General features: G+C 57.3%; 2 protein-coding genes across 5 annotated transcripts; both read left to right on the forward strand.

Annotated features, from left to right (window-relative positions):
* Positions 1-348: 348 nt before the first annotated feature.
* EIF4E1B (eukaryotic translation initiation factor 4E family member 1B) lies at positions 349-3,236 on the forward strand. The gene is made up of 7 exons (XM_068981032.1): positions 349-366; positions 443-591; positions 897-992; positions 1,600-1,663; positions 2,368-2,481; positions 2,627-2,766; positions 3,122-3,236. The coding sequence occupies exons 1-7, from the start codon at positions 349-351 to the stop codon at positions 3,234-3,236; spliced, it is 696 nt and encodes a 231-aa protein (XP_068837133.1).
* A 1,914-nt stretch (positions 3,237-5,150) lies between these two features.
* Positions 5,151-14,266, forward strand: TSPAN17 (tetraspanin 17). 4 transcript variants are annotated; one of them, XM_068979761.1, is made up of 9 exons: positions 5,151-5,311; positions 8,554-8,604; positions 8,695-8,841; positions 9,843-10,013; positions 12,100-12,225; positions 12,772-12,828; positions 13,305-13,421; positions 13,510-13,573; positions 14,041-14,266. In XM_068979761.1, exons 1-9 carry the CDS (start codon positions 5,225-5,227, stop codon positions 14,139-14,141), a joined length of 921 nt encoding a protein of 306 aa, XP_068835862.1. In that variant the 5' UTR covers positions 5,151-5,224; the 3' UTR covers positions 14,142-14,266. The 4 variants fall into 4 exon arrangements, with proteins under 4 accessions (XP_068835862.1, XP_068835861.1, XP_068835864.1 ...); XM_068979760.1 differs by having other exon boundaries at positions 12,772-12,819; XM_068979763.1 differs by having other exon boundaries at positions 12,772-12,819; positions 13,510-13,571; positions 14,020-14,181.
* Positions 14,267-14,567: the final 301 nt, after the last annotated feature.

A 14,567-nucleotide genomic window follows, 5' to 3' on the forward strand; every position in this document is an offset into this window, starting at 1 on the left:
CTTTAATTTCAGGGGATGTGGTTTCACTAAGGGCAGACCCCTAACACTGACCCTTGCCATCCTGTCTCAGCCCCCAAATGACCAGTGCCATGTGGGCCGAGGCTAGGTCTGCCTGGTCACAAGCTGTGTCCCCAGAGCCCAGCCTGCATGCAGAAGGTGCTCACTAAATGCTTGCTGATGGAACTAATAGTGTAAGCCCTTCCTCCTCGGAACACCACACCCCCTACCCCCACGCTGGCTCCTCCCAGTCGCCTGCCCGGGGTGAGCTGGGCGGGGCGATGGTGGGTTTAAGGCCGGCTGCTGGAGGACCCCTCGGATGGCTGGTGCCTGTGGAGCTCAGGCTACAGCATGGCTGCCGCCTGCCCTGTAAGTCCACCCATCTGCCCCCTTGGGCATCGAGGGCCTGGGCTCACCGCCCAGCTTGACTCCTCTACTTGGTCAGGCAGAAGAGGCTGAGGATGGGATCCAAAAGTGGAAGAAAGAGGAGGAGAAGGAGGAGGAGGAGGCAGCCGCGGGGCCATGCATGGAAGAGGAGGCTCTGAGGAACGCCCCGGAGGAGGGCAAGCTGGACTTACACCCACTGCTCAACAGGTAGGGCAGGCCCTACCCTTGGCTTTGACCTCACTTCCTTATCTGGGAAAGGCCAGAGCTGCCCTAAGACTTGGGCCCAGCTGGCCCTTTCAGCCTTAATCCAGCTGAGATTCCGAGTTAAAGCCTCCCCCAGCCTCTCAGGATCACTGTCCCCATCACCTTATGGGGCCGGTGCTACAAACCCTACCTCCCTGTTGGCTCGGGAAGGAGCCGGACTTCCGGGCCAACCTACTGCTGTGGAGGTGGGGTGGGGCGGGCAGGTGGATGCACTCTTGCTTCCTCCTGCGCCCTCCCCCACCCCCCAGGTGGGCTCTGTGGTTCTTCAAAAATGACCGCAGCCGAGCCTGGCAGAACAACCTGCATCGGGTCACCAAGTTCAACACCGTGGAGGACTTCTGGGCGTGAGTGTCTGTCCCTCATGGAGGAGGCTGAGGTCAGGGGGCCTTAGCTGTGGATCCTTCCCAGACCCGACCCCTCCAGGGAGCTGTTGCCTACACCGCTTTCCCAGCCCTTTCTGAGGTCTTACAGCATCTCCTGAGGGCTGGGGCTTGGTGGGCTCTGAAGGGAAGTGGTGGGGAGTTTGGGCTGGGTCACAGCCCCTGCCTGCAAGCCTTCCTGGGACTCAGGGAGAAAGCCTGGGAAGTGGGAGAAGCAAAGAGTTGACCATGACTCTGCTGCCTTATGCCTTGTGACCCTGGGCGAGTTCCTTCCCCTCTCTGAGCTTGTCTCAGCTACTGAATGAGTTTCAGACTGTTTCATCTGTGGTGATCCAGTGAGGGGGTCTGCCAGGTGCTTCACAAACCCTGGGGGTGGGTGACAAGGTGGGATTTGAGGGTCTGGGTAAATGGGGATGGAAGTTTTTGGCAGGGGGCACCAGTATGAATTAAGGCTTGGAAGCTGGAAGGTGGGTGGAAAACAGTGGGGTAAGAAGTTGAGGGATCTGAGGCAAGTTGAAACCAGGCCCTAAAAAGCTTAGCCTTTCAGCCTGGGGTGGGGGTCTCTCTCCAGGATATATAATAATATCCAGCTGGCCAGTAAGCTCTCTTCCGGCTGTGACTACGCCCTGTTCAAGGTAAGCTCGGCTTCCCCCACTCCCCAGGACACAGTGGGGCTGGTTTCTTCCAAGCTTCCTCCCTCACAGGGGCTTTGACAGTGCGGTATTGAGGACAGCCTTCCTTGGGGCCAAGCATAACTTCCAGTTGGAGGACTGCTGTCCAGAAGCTGGGGCAGAGTGTCAGACCTGAGCCCCATCTTGAAGAACAGGGGAGGGGGGGAACAAGGGGGAGCAATGAAGGGGGTCTAGGTATCTCGCCTGGCTCTTTAACTTGGGGACTGCATCAGGATTGCCTGAGGACACTCGTCAATGTCCAGGCCTGTCCTTGGAGGGGCTGGGCAGTGGCGCCCTGATGTCCACGTTTGCAGATTTTCCTAGGTGACTCATGCCCAGCGAGCCTGGGATGTCTGTCCCTGGCCACATTGGGGTTGCCCCAGACACTTCCTTTAATCACCCACATCTGAACTCTCATCTCAAGGATCTTGGTTCAGCAAAGGAGACAAAAACACATCTATGCAAGGCTACATGAGGTGACCTATATTGAGGCTTAGGGGCCCACGGGAGCTCACAGGAGGGTCTGCAGGGCTGACCCTGCTTGTACTGAAGGGTGAAGACAGAAGACCTAGTCTGTGGAGGGGCTGGAGCAGGGCCTGGGGAGGTGGCCAGGCACTCACTTCCCTTCGAACAAAGGGAGGTGGTTGATTCACCAACCTGCCTCCCAGGATGGCATTAAGCCCATGTGGGAAGACAGCAGGAATAAGCGGGGTGGCCGCTGGCTGGTCAGCCTCACCAAGCAGCAGCGCCACATTGAGCTGGACCACCTGTGGCTGGAGACAGTGAGTGGGGGGTTGGGCAGGAGGCTGGGTGGGGAGGGTTCCCAAGGGAAGGGGCTGGGCTGGTGTGGTAGCAGTGGTCTCAAGGATGGTGGGGGCAGTCTCTGTGCCTACCAGAAGGCCTCATCCTCCTCCTTTTTGGGTCCAGCTGCTGTGTCTCATCGGGGAGAGCTTTGGGGAGCACAGCCAGGAAGTGTGTGGGGCCGTCATCAACATCCGAGCCAAGGGGGACAAGATTGCTGTGTGGACACGAGAGGCAGAGAACCAGGAGGGCGTGCTACACATTGGGTGAGGGGTATCTCTGGCATAGGGTGGGGGCTGAGCCTCTTCTAGGGGAGAAGGTGGAAGGGGAATGGCTTGGCCTGCAAGAGAGACCTCTAGAATCCTCCATGCTGTCTCTCCCTTCTTACTTCCACAACTTGTGCAAAGGGTGTGGAGTCTACATTTCCACCTATTTCTTGCAGACCTCTTTTCTTTTGAATGAGTCACATTTCATGTTTCCACACGGGTAAGACACACACAACAGGAGTTACTGTGGCTGGAACCAGGGTAGGGGCTCTGGGCATAGGACCCATGGTCCCAGGTTAACTGCAGGACCTGCTGCTGACTGCCTGTCTCCTTTCCTCTCCCACTTACCTCCCAGGCGTGTCTACAAAGAGCGCCTGGGCCTCTCCACAAAGACCATCATTGGGTACCAGGCCCACGCAGACACAGCCACCAAGAGCAACTCCTTAGCCAAGAACAAATTTGTGGTGTGAGAGGACCCTGAGCCTCCCATTGCTGTGTGCATTTATTTCTCAAGGGGGCTGGGCTGGGCTGAGGGAAGATGGCATGTTTCTCCCCTATCCTGGGGCTCAGGCCTAGGGGTGAGTAACCAACTTGAGAGCCCAGGGCAGTGGAAAGGTGGAGAAAACCCTGGGCTTTTTAACCCTGGGGGGCTGGGTTGGATACAGTGTGGTGTGGTGAGTCATTGGTGGAGGAGGTGGGACGGCAAGTGGAAAGAGAACAGGAGAGAATCCTAGGATTCAGGACTAACTCCATGCCCCCCACCTTGGAAAGAAGTTAGGTGTTCTGAAGGCCAGTCTCTTCCATTTGGGGGAGGGGGTTCAAGGCCACTGACAGAGCTGGAGCTCAGGGACAAGAGTGGGGGCTCTGAGTGATCATTCTTCTTTAAAAACTTATGGGTTGCCTCTCATCGGATTTGTAGCCGTGGAGCCTATGCTTTATCCCACACCTTCACTCAGTCAGCTGTGTGTGGGTCCCTAGGGTAGAGGGGTGGGGTTGATGAAGGCCTGGCCCAGGAGAGGTGATCAGGCCTTACGGTGGCTCTGCCAGAGGTGGATTAACCGGAAGGTGAAGTTTAAGCCCCTTTCTCTTCCTGTTCTAAATAAATACTTTAAACAAGATTTTTTAAAAATTCAGGTTTTGTTTAAAGTGACTTATTTTGGCTGTGCTGGATCTTTGTTGCTGCGTGGGTTTTCCTCTGAGGGTAGCGGGGGCTACTCTCTGGTTGCAGGGCAGAGGCTTCTCACTGCGGTGGCTTCCTTGTGGAGTATGGGCCCCAGGGCGCGCCCGCCTCAGTAGCTGCAGCTTTGGGGCTGTAGAGCACAGGCTCGATAGTTGTGGTACGCGAACTTAGTTGCTCCGTGGCATGTAGGATCTTCCCAGATCAGGGATCGAACCTGGGTCTCCTGGATTGGCAGGAGGATTCTTTATCACTGAGCCAGCAGGGAAGCCCAAAGTTGGAATTATTTTTAAAGAGGACTCTAAAATTCGCCCCCCTAAACCTTGGTCTGCTCCAGTCTTGCCTTGAGAGGAGTCATGTGAGACCCCTTCGGTAACAAGGAGCCTGATCGAGGGAGACGCTGGTATGGGGAAGAGGGGTTAGACGGTGCGGGGCGGTGCTTCAGCCACCAAAGGGGTTTGAACTGGGGGCTGCGGTATATGCCCCCCAGCAAAACTGAAGGGGCAGGGAGCAGCAGGCGCAGCTCTCACAAGACCCAAGTGTCATCCCGTCTGAGTTTGAACCAGTAGAGACTGAAATGAATTTCCGAGTGAAAAGCACTTCTGATTCGACTCCCCTGTAATAAAACGTCCTGCACGTGTGCTAAAAAACACCACCCATATAACTATTCTCTGTTCGCTCACCAACGCGGTCGTTACTCCTTTTCAGGGATGGGCACCGACCGCAAGGCCGGGGGTTGGGGTGGCGCTGGTACTGATCCTTGTGGTGTGGGGGGAACCGGGGGTCTTTAGTGCCTGCGACTTGCGGAGCTTTCAGCAAGCATCTGAGGTGGGTCCGAAGGACGCAGCAGCAGCCAGCGTAGGGGCAGAGTCAGGCCTAGAGGCGGGGCTCCCAGGGGGCTGAGTCGGGCAGTGGGGAGGGGCCCGGACTTGGGGTGGTGTGCCTGTATGGGGGCGGGGCCCGGAGGGGAACAGTCGGGAGGGGGCGGAGACAGACCCAGAGGCGGGGCTCCAAAGGGGACTGAGTGGGGCTAGGGGCGGAGCCTAGGGCGGGGCGGAATCAGGCATAGAGGAGGGGCTCTGAGTGGACCGAGCGGGGATTGTTCGAGCGCCGGGGGCGGTCCCTGCGGGGCGGGCGGGGCCCGACGGGCTCTCTGTGTGGCCGCGGCCATGAAGCCGCAGCCGCCGGGCTAGGCCCCGGGCGGCTCTAGCCCAGGGCGGCCCGCGGAGGGCTGGGCCCAGCCTCCGGGCCGGTTGCCGGGCCGGCGTGCGGCCACTCACGATGCCCGGCAAGCACCAGCACTTCCAGGAACCCGAGGTCGGCTGCTGCGGGAAATACTTCCTGTTTGGCTTCAACATCGTCTTCTGGGTGAGCGCGGGGTGGGTTCTGGGCCCTGTGCTGGCGGTGGCGGAAGGAGGAGGCTCAGTCCCCTACTTGGGGGAGACACTCTTTGCCACAAGGCCTTGGGACCGTCCCCTAACTTCTTCCTCCCCTTCCCACCTCCACGCCCACCCTGTGGAGCACCTGAGGGAATTAGAGAGGCCCGGATTGCAGGGGGCGGGTCCCAGCCACTGCGGTAGTAGGATGGGGAGGGGTAGTCTTCCGGGGTCTTTTCAGGGCTCAGCGGAGAAATGGGAGGTGTTTCGGTGAAGACCCCGCGGCCCTGCTTGGTGCGGGTCGCCCGCTCTCCCTCTCTTACCCTGAGGTGTAAGGGGTCCGCGGAGCCCCACCTCTGGTTTTGCCGATAGGGAGGAAAGCCTCCGCGAAGGGCTGGATTCCCTCTCCAGCCCTTTTACCGCTCCAGTACCTGGGCCTACCGCTTCGCCTTAAGCCCTTATAAAGAGGTGGGGGGCGAGGGGCGCGGGAATAGGTCAAACTCCCACCCCCAAACTAAGAGGCTTGCAGGCAAGGAGGGCAATCGCCCTAGTTCTCAGCCGAGGACAGGGGGATATTCCCTAATGAAAGGCCAGGAGAGCTGGCCTTGGGGAACAGAATTCAGCATTCCACAGCTGAACAAATGGAGGTGTCAGGGCCAGGCTGTCCCTGTCTGGAGAAGGGAACTGCTGGTGCCCCTCCCAGGGTGGAATCCATATCCCTGGGGTTGCCAAGTCATCTTTCCCTTCTCCCTCCCCCATCCCATCTCTCCAAGGCTGCTTGCTGACTCTTCAGCCTCTATTCCTGACGCCTTGGTCAGAATGTCAGGCCCACTCAGTTTTGTTTAGCAGGAATCAGTGGCACTGCCCTCTGCCCACAAGCTGCTCCGGCAGTGTGGGTGTCCTTTGACCCCTGCAGTGCCACAGCCTCAAGAGTGTGGGCCATGTGCAGAGAGCTGGTCTGGTGGGAAAGTCTGGGGCTCTAGTTGTCTCGGGCCTAGCTGTGAGACAGTGGGCAAGTCGCTTCTCTCTGGGCTTCAGCTTCCCTAACAGGGAGTCGGGGATGATGAAGCCTGCTCCTCAGGGCTGTTAGGCAGATGACATGAGTTATAACTTACTGTATTCTCCCAGTCACTTTAATTATATCTACGTTTTATAGGTGAAGGAACAGGCACAGAGAGGTTAAGTCATGTAACCCAGAGTCGCACAGCCAGGAAGTGCAGAGCCAAGGTGGCAGCTCGGTGGGCAGTAGGTGGAGGTGAGGCTGAGCATTGAGCAGAGGGAGCCGCCAAATGTCAGCGGCAGTGGGGGTCGGGGGGAGCGAGGCATGAGAGACCCAGGCTTGTTCCAGGGTTCCCCAGGATGGGACTCTTAAGTGTGAAATGCCCCAGGGCTGGGGCAGAGTTTGAGTTTCATGTTGAGGGCAGTGGGGATGGATTTGTTTTAGTTTCTGTATTAGAGGCAGATCTGCCTGACTGCCATGGGCAAGGAGACCAGGGAGGCAGGCTAGGGCAAAGGAGGGGTGATGGCAGGTGGACAAGGTGAGGAAGGTTTCAGGGGAGGTTATCAGGCTGAGTTGACAGGACTGGCCCAGGGTCTGGCTTGATGTCTTCAGTTTGTCCCGTGCACCACCAACCATGATCTTACCCCTGGGCCTTTGCCAGTACTTCCGACCGAAATTCAGTACTTCTGCCTGAAATTCAGTACTTCTACCTAGAATTCAGTACTGCCTGGAATTGTTTTCTCTTCAATGCCCTGTTTCATCATTCAGGCCTCAGGTAAAATGTCACCATGCTCCCTAACTGAAACATGCTGCCCCCCCCCCCACCACCCTATCACTTCCCATCCCATTCTGTTTGATTTTCTTTAAAGGCTCTGTTGGTATCTGAAACTACCTTGTTTGCTCACTATGGGTTTCCCCCACTGGAGTGTAAACGCCATGAAGGCTGAGAGCTCATGTGCCCTTTTCACTGATGTATTGTCGGTGCATGACATGGAGCCTGGCACTCAGAGGCTTTTGCAGCAGGCAGGTGGACTAAGGGCTCTAGAGCCAGAGAGAGGTTTGCTTGGAGATTGGGAGATTGCCAGTGTCATGATGAGGTGAAAGATGAGTTTGAGAAGAAGAAGGGTAGGTTGGAGGTTGAGGTTGGAACCTGGTGGAGGAGGGGTTGGCCTTGTGCCTGGCACCACTGAAGCAGAGCCTTGTAGGAGGGAGGCTGAGAAAGGGCTGGAGGAGGAATGGCATTGCGTTAGCCGTGGGGAGGTTCGAAAAAGAGAAAGTGGTAATCATTCACCTGTCTAAAGGCCATGGGCGGGTCAGATGGGATGAGGCAGGAGAAGTGAGGTTTGGTTTCACATCCCAGATCCAGTGTGGGGGAGGGAAGGAAAAGTATTTCTGGAAAACGAGTACAGCAGTGAGAGGAGCCTGGGGTCAGAAAGGGGTGGGTGCAAAAGGTGGCTGGCCAGGGGTGGATCTGGCTGAGGCTCTGCGCTGAGGCAGGGAGGGAGCCTGTAGAGAAAGCAAGTGGGAGACGGAGGTCTGAAGAGGTAGGGTCGTGGCCTCACTTGGGCAGGAGGGGCACTCTCCCTCTGAGACTAGATGTCCTGCTCGGGTTCAGGCAGCTGCTCTGAACATCCCGGGCTTGTCCTAGCACGGAGATGAGGTCGGGTGGTGGGTGGTGTTTAGGAGGTCTAGCCCAGGGCCCCCCTGTGGATCCAGCTCTTCACTGGGATTCCTGGTCATTCAGAGGTCTTTGGCTGTGAGCTGCCAAGATGTACTCTGGCAGATGGAGGCTGGAAAGGTGGGACGGGAGTAGAGTGGCAGTCACAGAATTGCAGGGAAGCAGGAGGACCAGACTTGGGAGGACACTGGAGAGGATGCCAGGAGACTGGAACCCTACCATAGGCCTGAGGTGAGGGAAGAGGCCCAGGAGCCAGTCGCTGCTGCTTGGTGGGACTGTTTTGGCCTTCCTCTGCTCCAATTCTGAAGTTCCAAGAGGGGATCCCTTCTTAGGGCTGGGGAGGGTTCAGTGTTCCAAGAGCTGTGCCCTGTGGGAAGAAACACTGAGATGCAGTCTTCGACAGATGGAAAAGACCCTGGATCCCATTTACAGTGCTTTCCCCTCTTTCTCTCTCTCCCTGTGGCTTCCTGAAGAGCATGAGCACCAGCGGGGAGGGGCCTCTGCTGGGATGGGAAGGCATGCTGGTGCCTTCAGCTCTTCGCTGCTGTTCTTGCAGGTGCTGGGGGCCCTGTTCCTGGCCGTTGGTCTCTGGGCCTGGAGTGAGAAGGTAAGGCAGCGGGATGTGGTGCAGGGCTACTGTGGGCTGAGATGGTGGGAGGGCCAGTCCCCCCCACCTGCCTCTGTTCCCCCTGCACAGGGCGTTCTCTCCAACATCTCGGCACTGACAGATCTGGGAGGCCTTGACCCTGTGTGGCTGTTTGTGGTGGTTGGAGGCATCATGTCTGTGCTGGGCTTTGCCGGCTGCATTGGGGCCCTCCGGGAGAACACCTTCCTGCTCAAATTTGTGAGTGCCCTCCCACCTAGATTCACTGGGGACCCCAACCTCCTCCCCCCCACTTCTTATATATAGTTCATGCTTAATAATGGTAGTTTTATCATTGTGTAATTTTAACAGTGGTCACCGGATTTGCATTGTTAACTACATTTATAGGATCTCTGTTGTAAGTGGGGCTTCCCTGTGGCTCAGCGGTAAAGAAGCCGCGAGTTCAATCCCTGGCTAGGGAAGATCCCCTGAAGGAGGGCATGGTGACCCACTCCAGTATTCTTGTCTGGAGAATCCCATGGACAGAGGAGCCTGGAAGGCTGCAGTCCCTGAGGGTCGCAGAGTCGAACACGACTGAAGTGACTAAGCAGCAGCAGTAGCTGTTTTAGGTGACCGACACCTAGTGGCCTGGGCCCTAAGCGAAAATGGCCATTAGGAAAACGCAGGGGTGTGTTAGCTGCCAGCGCCTTTGGATCCAGGGGCCAGCACAGTGTCACTTGGCCTAGCCTCTCTGTTTCCCAGCTCTGTGCCTCTGGGTTGGCTCCAGACCCCTTGGGGTGGAAAGATGTCCAGGAATCGGGCGGGCGGGAGGGGAGTGGTGCAGGGGTACTGGCTTCAAGCCTCTGCTGGAGGCTGAGTCTTTCCTTTCCCAGCCATTCTGCCAAAGTTCTTTAATTGCATCTCCTTAATCCTGATTGGCCACCTCTGGACCAATCCCTGTGGCCCCAGGGGAGTTAGTGCTCTGATTGGTGGGCTCCTGATGCGTGCCTAGTCCTCTATATGGAAGTGGCTCCTCCGGAACCAAAGGAACTGGAGTTGTGTGTGGAGGGTGGCTTCTCAAAGACAATAGAGTAGGTCAGAACAGAGGTATCTTTTTTCATCATAAATCAATACTAATATGGTAAAAGGTGGAGACTCTGGGCTGCCTTGAGTCAGGATGAGGGAGGTTGAAACCACACTCAGTGGCAACCCCAGTCCCTGTATCTCTTACCCCCATGGTCTGTCTGTCTGCCCGCCACCAGTTCTCCGTGTTTCTTGGCCTCATCTTCTTCCTGGAGCTGGCAACAGGGATCCTGGCCTTCGTCTTCAAGGACTGGATTCGAGACCAGCTCAACCTCTTCATCAACAACAATGTCAAGGCCTATCGGGACGACATTGACCTCCAGAACCTCATTGACTTTGCTCAGGAATACGTAAGTCCGGCATCCAGCTCCAGCTACATACAGGAGGCACCTGCCAGGCAGATGAACGGAGGAGCAAGTTCCCTGTGTGCTGGGACCATTCCCTTGCCTACCAGGCCAGGCAAGACCCAAGGAAGAGAGCCAGGTGTCCCCCTCTCTGAAAGGAAGCCAGCCCTTGGTGATCTCCATGTGCCTAACCCTGCATGGACACAGGGTTGGGGAGCAAAGGCCAGAGGCTTCAAACTGGTAGCTCCTAGGCCAGGCTTAGGACACACTTAAAGGAAGAAATGTGGCATGAAAATATAGATTTCTTCTTCTACTAAGCTGGGCGCACAGTATCAGCCGGGGCTGCATTGCCATTGCCCCTTTGCCGGTAAAGAGGTTCTCTGCTACCATCCCCGTCACTCTCTTTTATTATACCTGTTGGCCCTCCTCTCTCATTTATATTATTTGTTTGGCCTCTGAACTTATTCAGGTTTGAGACCCGCCCCACTGCCCAGAAGCTCTGCCCTTAAGCTTGCAAACCTAACCCCCGTGAAGAAGCAGTCAGTGAACAGTTCAAGAAATCCTAGACACTTTCCGCCTGCACATTCTCACCTACTCACACACTTGATCACACACACTGATAGTCGCACCCACTTCAACAGTCATGCTCTTTTGATGCCATCCACCCCAAGAACTCTGAGATCCAGAGGTGAACCAGAGCTGGTGCCTGTTTTGAGGAGCTCTCAACCCAGGGCAGAAGTAAACGAAGAGCCAGGTGGTTAGGATGTGATTTATTTGTTCATTTAACGCAGAATCGTGATGGACCAACTATGTGCTGGGTCCTGAGCTAGGTGCTGGGGATTCAGGGGTGAAAAAGAGCTGCTGCTGCTAAGTCACTTCAGTTGTGTCCAACTCTGTGCGACCCCATAGATGGCAGCCCACCAGGCTCTGCCATCCCTGAGATTCTCCAGGCAAGAACACTGAAGTGGGTTGCCATTTCCTTCTCCAGTGCATGAAAGTGAAAAGTGAAAGTGAAGTCACTCAGTTGTGTCTGACTCTTCGCGACCCCATGGACTGCAGCCTACCAGGCTCCTCCGTCCATGGGGTTTTCCAGGCAAGAGTACTGGAGAGGGGTGCCATTGCCTTCTCCGGAGAAAGAGCTAGGGACCTGTCTTTGTGCAGATGGTGATTTGGGGGAACAGACAGATGATAAACAAGCGAAAAAAACAAACGTGTGTGTGTGTGTGTAGCATTATTAATTGTGGTAAAGGCTGAAATGGGGAAGCACGGAGGAGGAGAAGGCCTCTAGGGGCTGGCCCTGGGGGAGGAGAAGGAGCAGGGATGTGATGAGAGGAGCCAGTGTTCTCCAGCGGGAGCAGGGGTGCTGAGCAGAGAGGAGGGAGGCAGAGCTGCGTGGCTGTGCCTCACTCCCCCTCTTCAGTCCACAGGGCCTACCTGTGTCTGCCACCGAGCTGGTCCCTTGAGGGCCAGCTGTTTGCCAGCCTGTGCTGTGTCAGTGAGTTAAGGCTGCCTGTCTCCTCACTAGATTGTGAGCTGCTTGCTTCATTGCAGCCCCACCTAAGGAAGCAGTCCATTGTCTTGGCTAGGGGTCATGGGGATATAGGTGCCCACGATAGCACCCATGAAGTGGGATAGGGCATGATCATGAGGGTGGCAGGATTGCTCTCCTGTCCCTGGAGAGAGGAAAAGTGAAGGTCTTTCGTAAAAATCGTGGGACAAGTGTGGGGAGACCAGGCACAGATAGGGGCCTTCAGCCTCTCTGCAGGGTTTATTGAAACTCCCAACCCTCAAGGTGGACTAGAGGAAGCCACAGTCCTTGGGCCACCGTCCTCGCCCACTCCCTTTGCTCGGCCTCTCTCGGGCTGGGGGACAGGCTCAGGAGCCCCTTCCCACTACCCCCAGCCCCCGTCAACCTGGTCAGGAGCCTCGAGCTGCTCTGATGGCCCTGGGCCCAGGCTCGACCTGTCTGTGGGGAAGTTCCCACCTGACTGGCTGTCTCCAGGCCACTGGCAGCCAGCCTGGGCCTGTCCTCAAGCAGGATGGGGCTCCTGGGGTGGGCCTGGCTCATCCGGGCTCTCTTCCCACCCTCTAGTGGTCTTGCTGCGGAGCCCGAGGGCCCAACGACTGGAACCTCAATATCTACTTCAACTGCACTGACTTGAACCCCAGCCGGGAGCGCTGCGGGGTGCCCTTCTCCTGCTGCGTCAGGGACCCAGCGGTGAGTGTGCCTTGGCGAGGGGCGGGGCCTCAGCGTGCAGGCGCAGTCTGGAACCAGCCCACCCCTGACCTTGCCTCAGCCCTGCTCTGGGGGCCACCGATGTCCGGGAAGCCCTCTTATGTGTAGTAGTAGCCCTGCTGGGCTGGGGAGTTTGTGTTGGTGGGTGGCGTTGAGGCCTGCTGGATGGGGACTGCTTCTCTTGGCCCACCATGCTGGGGTGGCAGGGGTAGGGGTTCTGAAACATTCATGGTTTTCTTTAAGAGCAGAAGTTTCTTGCAGTGACATCCCTCCAGTCACAGGGCACAGGGACACCGAGGGCCAGGTGTCTTCCCATTCTTATAACACATGGGCAGGCAGGGCTCCTAAAAAGGAAGCAGTTCAAGCTGGTGTTGTGGCCATGCGCCTTGGCGACAGGGAGAGGCGCTGGGGCCCTAGCCAGCTTCCCTTGAGGAGCGGCGGCCGTGGCGGAATCCATGGTTCCATCCGCTTCCCCTGAGGCCTCATGGGTGCCCCTACCAACTTGCTCCCTGGCGTGTTTCTCCTCAGGAGGATGTCCTCAACACTCAGTGTGGCTACGACGTCCGGCTCAAACTGGTGAGAGGGGTGGGGACAGGGCTGGGGGCAACTGGGGGGATTCGGATAAGAAGGGGGCCCCTCATACACGCCAAAAGGCCTCAAGGATTCCGGGGGGCGGGGGTTGGGGAGGAGGGAGTGCTGAGTCCCAGGAGGCACAGAGGTCTTGATAATGCCGAACCCAAAGCAGTGAACTGTAGAGGAGGAAAACAGGAAGACAGGGATAGCGAAAAATGAACAGCAGTGTGACAGATTCACCTAAGTACTAGGAAGAAGCTAAAAGCAGGGAGGTAATGGGGTTGGGGCAGGGCAGTCAGGGAAGGCCTCAGAGGAGAAGCCGTCTGTGCTGAGACCCCAGGGAGGAGAAGGCCCTTTGGTGGGGCTCCAGGTGGCAGGCGCTAAGGTATAAGGCCCTGGGCCAGGCTGAGCTTGGTACGCCGGACTGAGGTGGGGCCCCTGGTGGCTGTGGGTGGGCTGAGCCGAGCCTGGTGCCCGTTTGTCCCCAGGAGCTGGAGCAGCAGGGCTTCATCCACACCAAAGGCTGCGTGGGCCAGTTTGAAAAGTGGCTGCAGGACAACCTGATTGTTGTGGCAGGGGTCTTTGTGGGCATCGCCCTTCTCCAGGTACCACTATGGCCCTGCACAACCTCACTCTGTCCTGGGCAGTCTGCCCTCCCGGTGGCCCCTCCCTCACCTGCCCTCTGTCTTCCAGATCTTTGGCATCTGCCTGGCCCAGAACCTCGTCAGCGACATCAAGGCAGTGAAGGCCAACTGGTGAGGCTGCCACGCTGGCCAAGGCCCCTCGCCTGGCCGACCCAGGGACCCTCCACTCTGCCCATAATGGGCAAGGCTGCAGGAGGTGTTTCTGCTTGGACCTGAACCCCACATGGGGCTTGCAGGCCACTACACTGTGCGCCCGTGGAGAGCCACATGGCTCTACCCGGCTGCCTGTCCTGGAGCTGTGTGTACGGAGGGTGGGTGTCACAGGGAGCTGCCATCTGGGCTGCTGTTGGGTGGTTGGCTCTCCAGGGGACTAGGAAGGGCCCAGCTAGGAGGGGGCAGGCCAGGTGGGGTGGGCTTGGGGACTGCTGTTGCCTGGGACTCAGTCTCGCATATCTCAAAGTTCTCTTCACTAGTGACCCCTCCAGGAGCCCACTTCAGCCTCAATGTCTCAGACTCTGAAATGGGTCCAAGAATCTTCTCTCCCTTGCTTGCCTCTCAGGATCAAATATGATGACGGCTACAAACTACTCAAATAAACAAATCCTTGAAAACCAGTGGCTTCAGCCCAGCATCCTGAAGGTTCTGTCAGCTGCAGGGCCTCGGCAGAGCTCTCCACCTTAGGCCCTGGCCCAGACCCACTCCGCCAGTGCATTTTCTTGGTCTGGGTAGTATATACATTTGAGCCAACCTTTAAAACATGGTGTATTTCATGTAAAAGTCCAGATCCCAAGCTTCTCGTGAAGATTGGCCATCCGGCCCCAGCGGCTCTTGGGACGTCATCATCCCCTGCGTGCTTCCTATTCTCTGAGAGACCCGCCTGGCCGGTGCTGCTCACCCTGTAGGCTGGGGTTGACCTCCCCTCTGCTGTAGGGTTTTCCCCTGGAAACACCTCGAGGCTGCCGTTGGCCAAGCCTGGAGTGAGGCACAGGGATGTGAAAAATGCAGAGGCCGCACAGCTTGGGTGGGGTCCAACCCCACTGGAGACTGAGATGAGTGCCCAGTAGAGTGGCTGAGGTGTGGAATGGAGATCAGGAAGGTTTGGGGAAG

The sequence above is a fragment of the Capricornis sumatraensis genome, chromosome 9 (genome assembly GCF_032405125.1).
Source record: "Capricornis sumatraensis isolate serow.1 chromosome 9, serow.2, whole genome shotgun sequence".
NCBI classification, from domain to species: domain Eukaryota; kingdom Metazoa; phylum Chordata; class Mammalia; order Artiodactyla; family Bovidae; genus Capricornis; species Capricornis sumatraensis.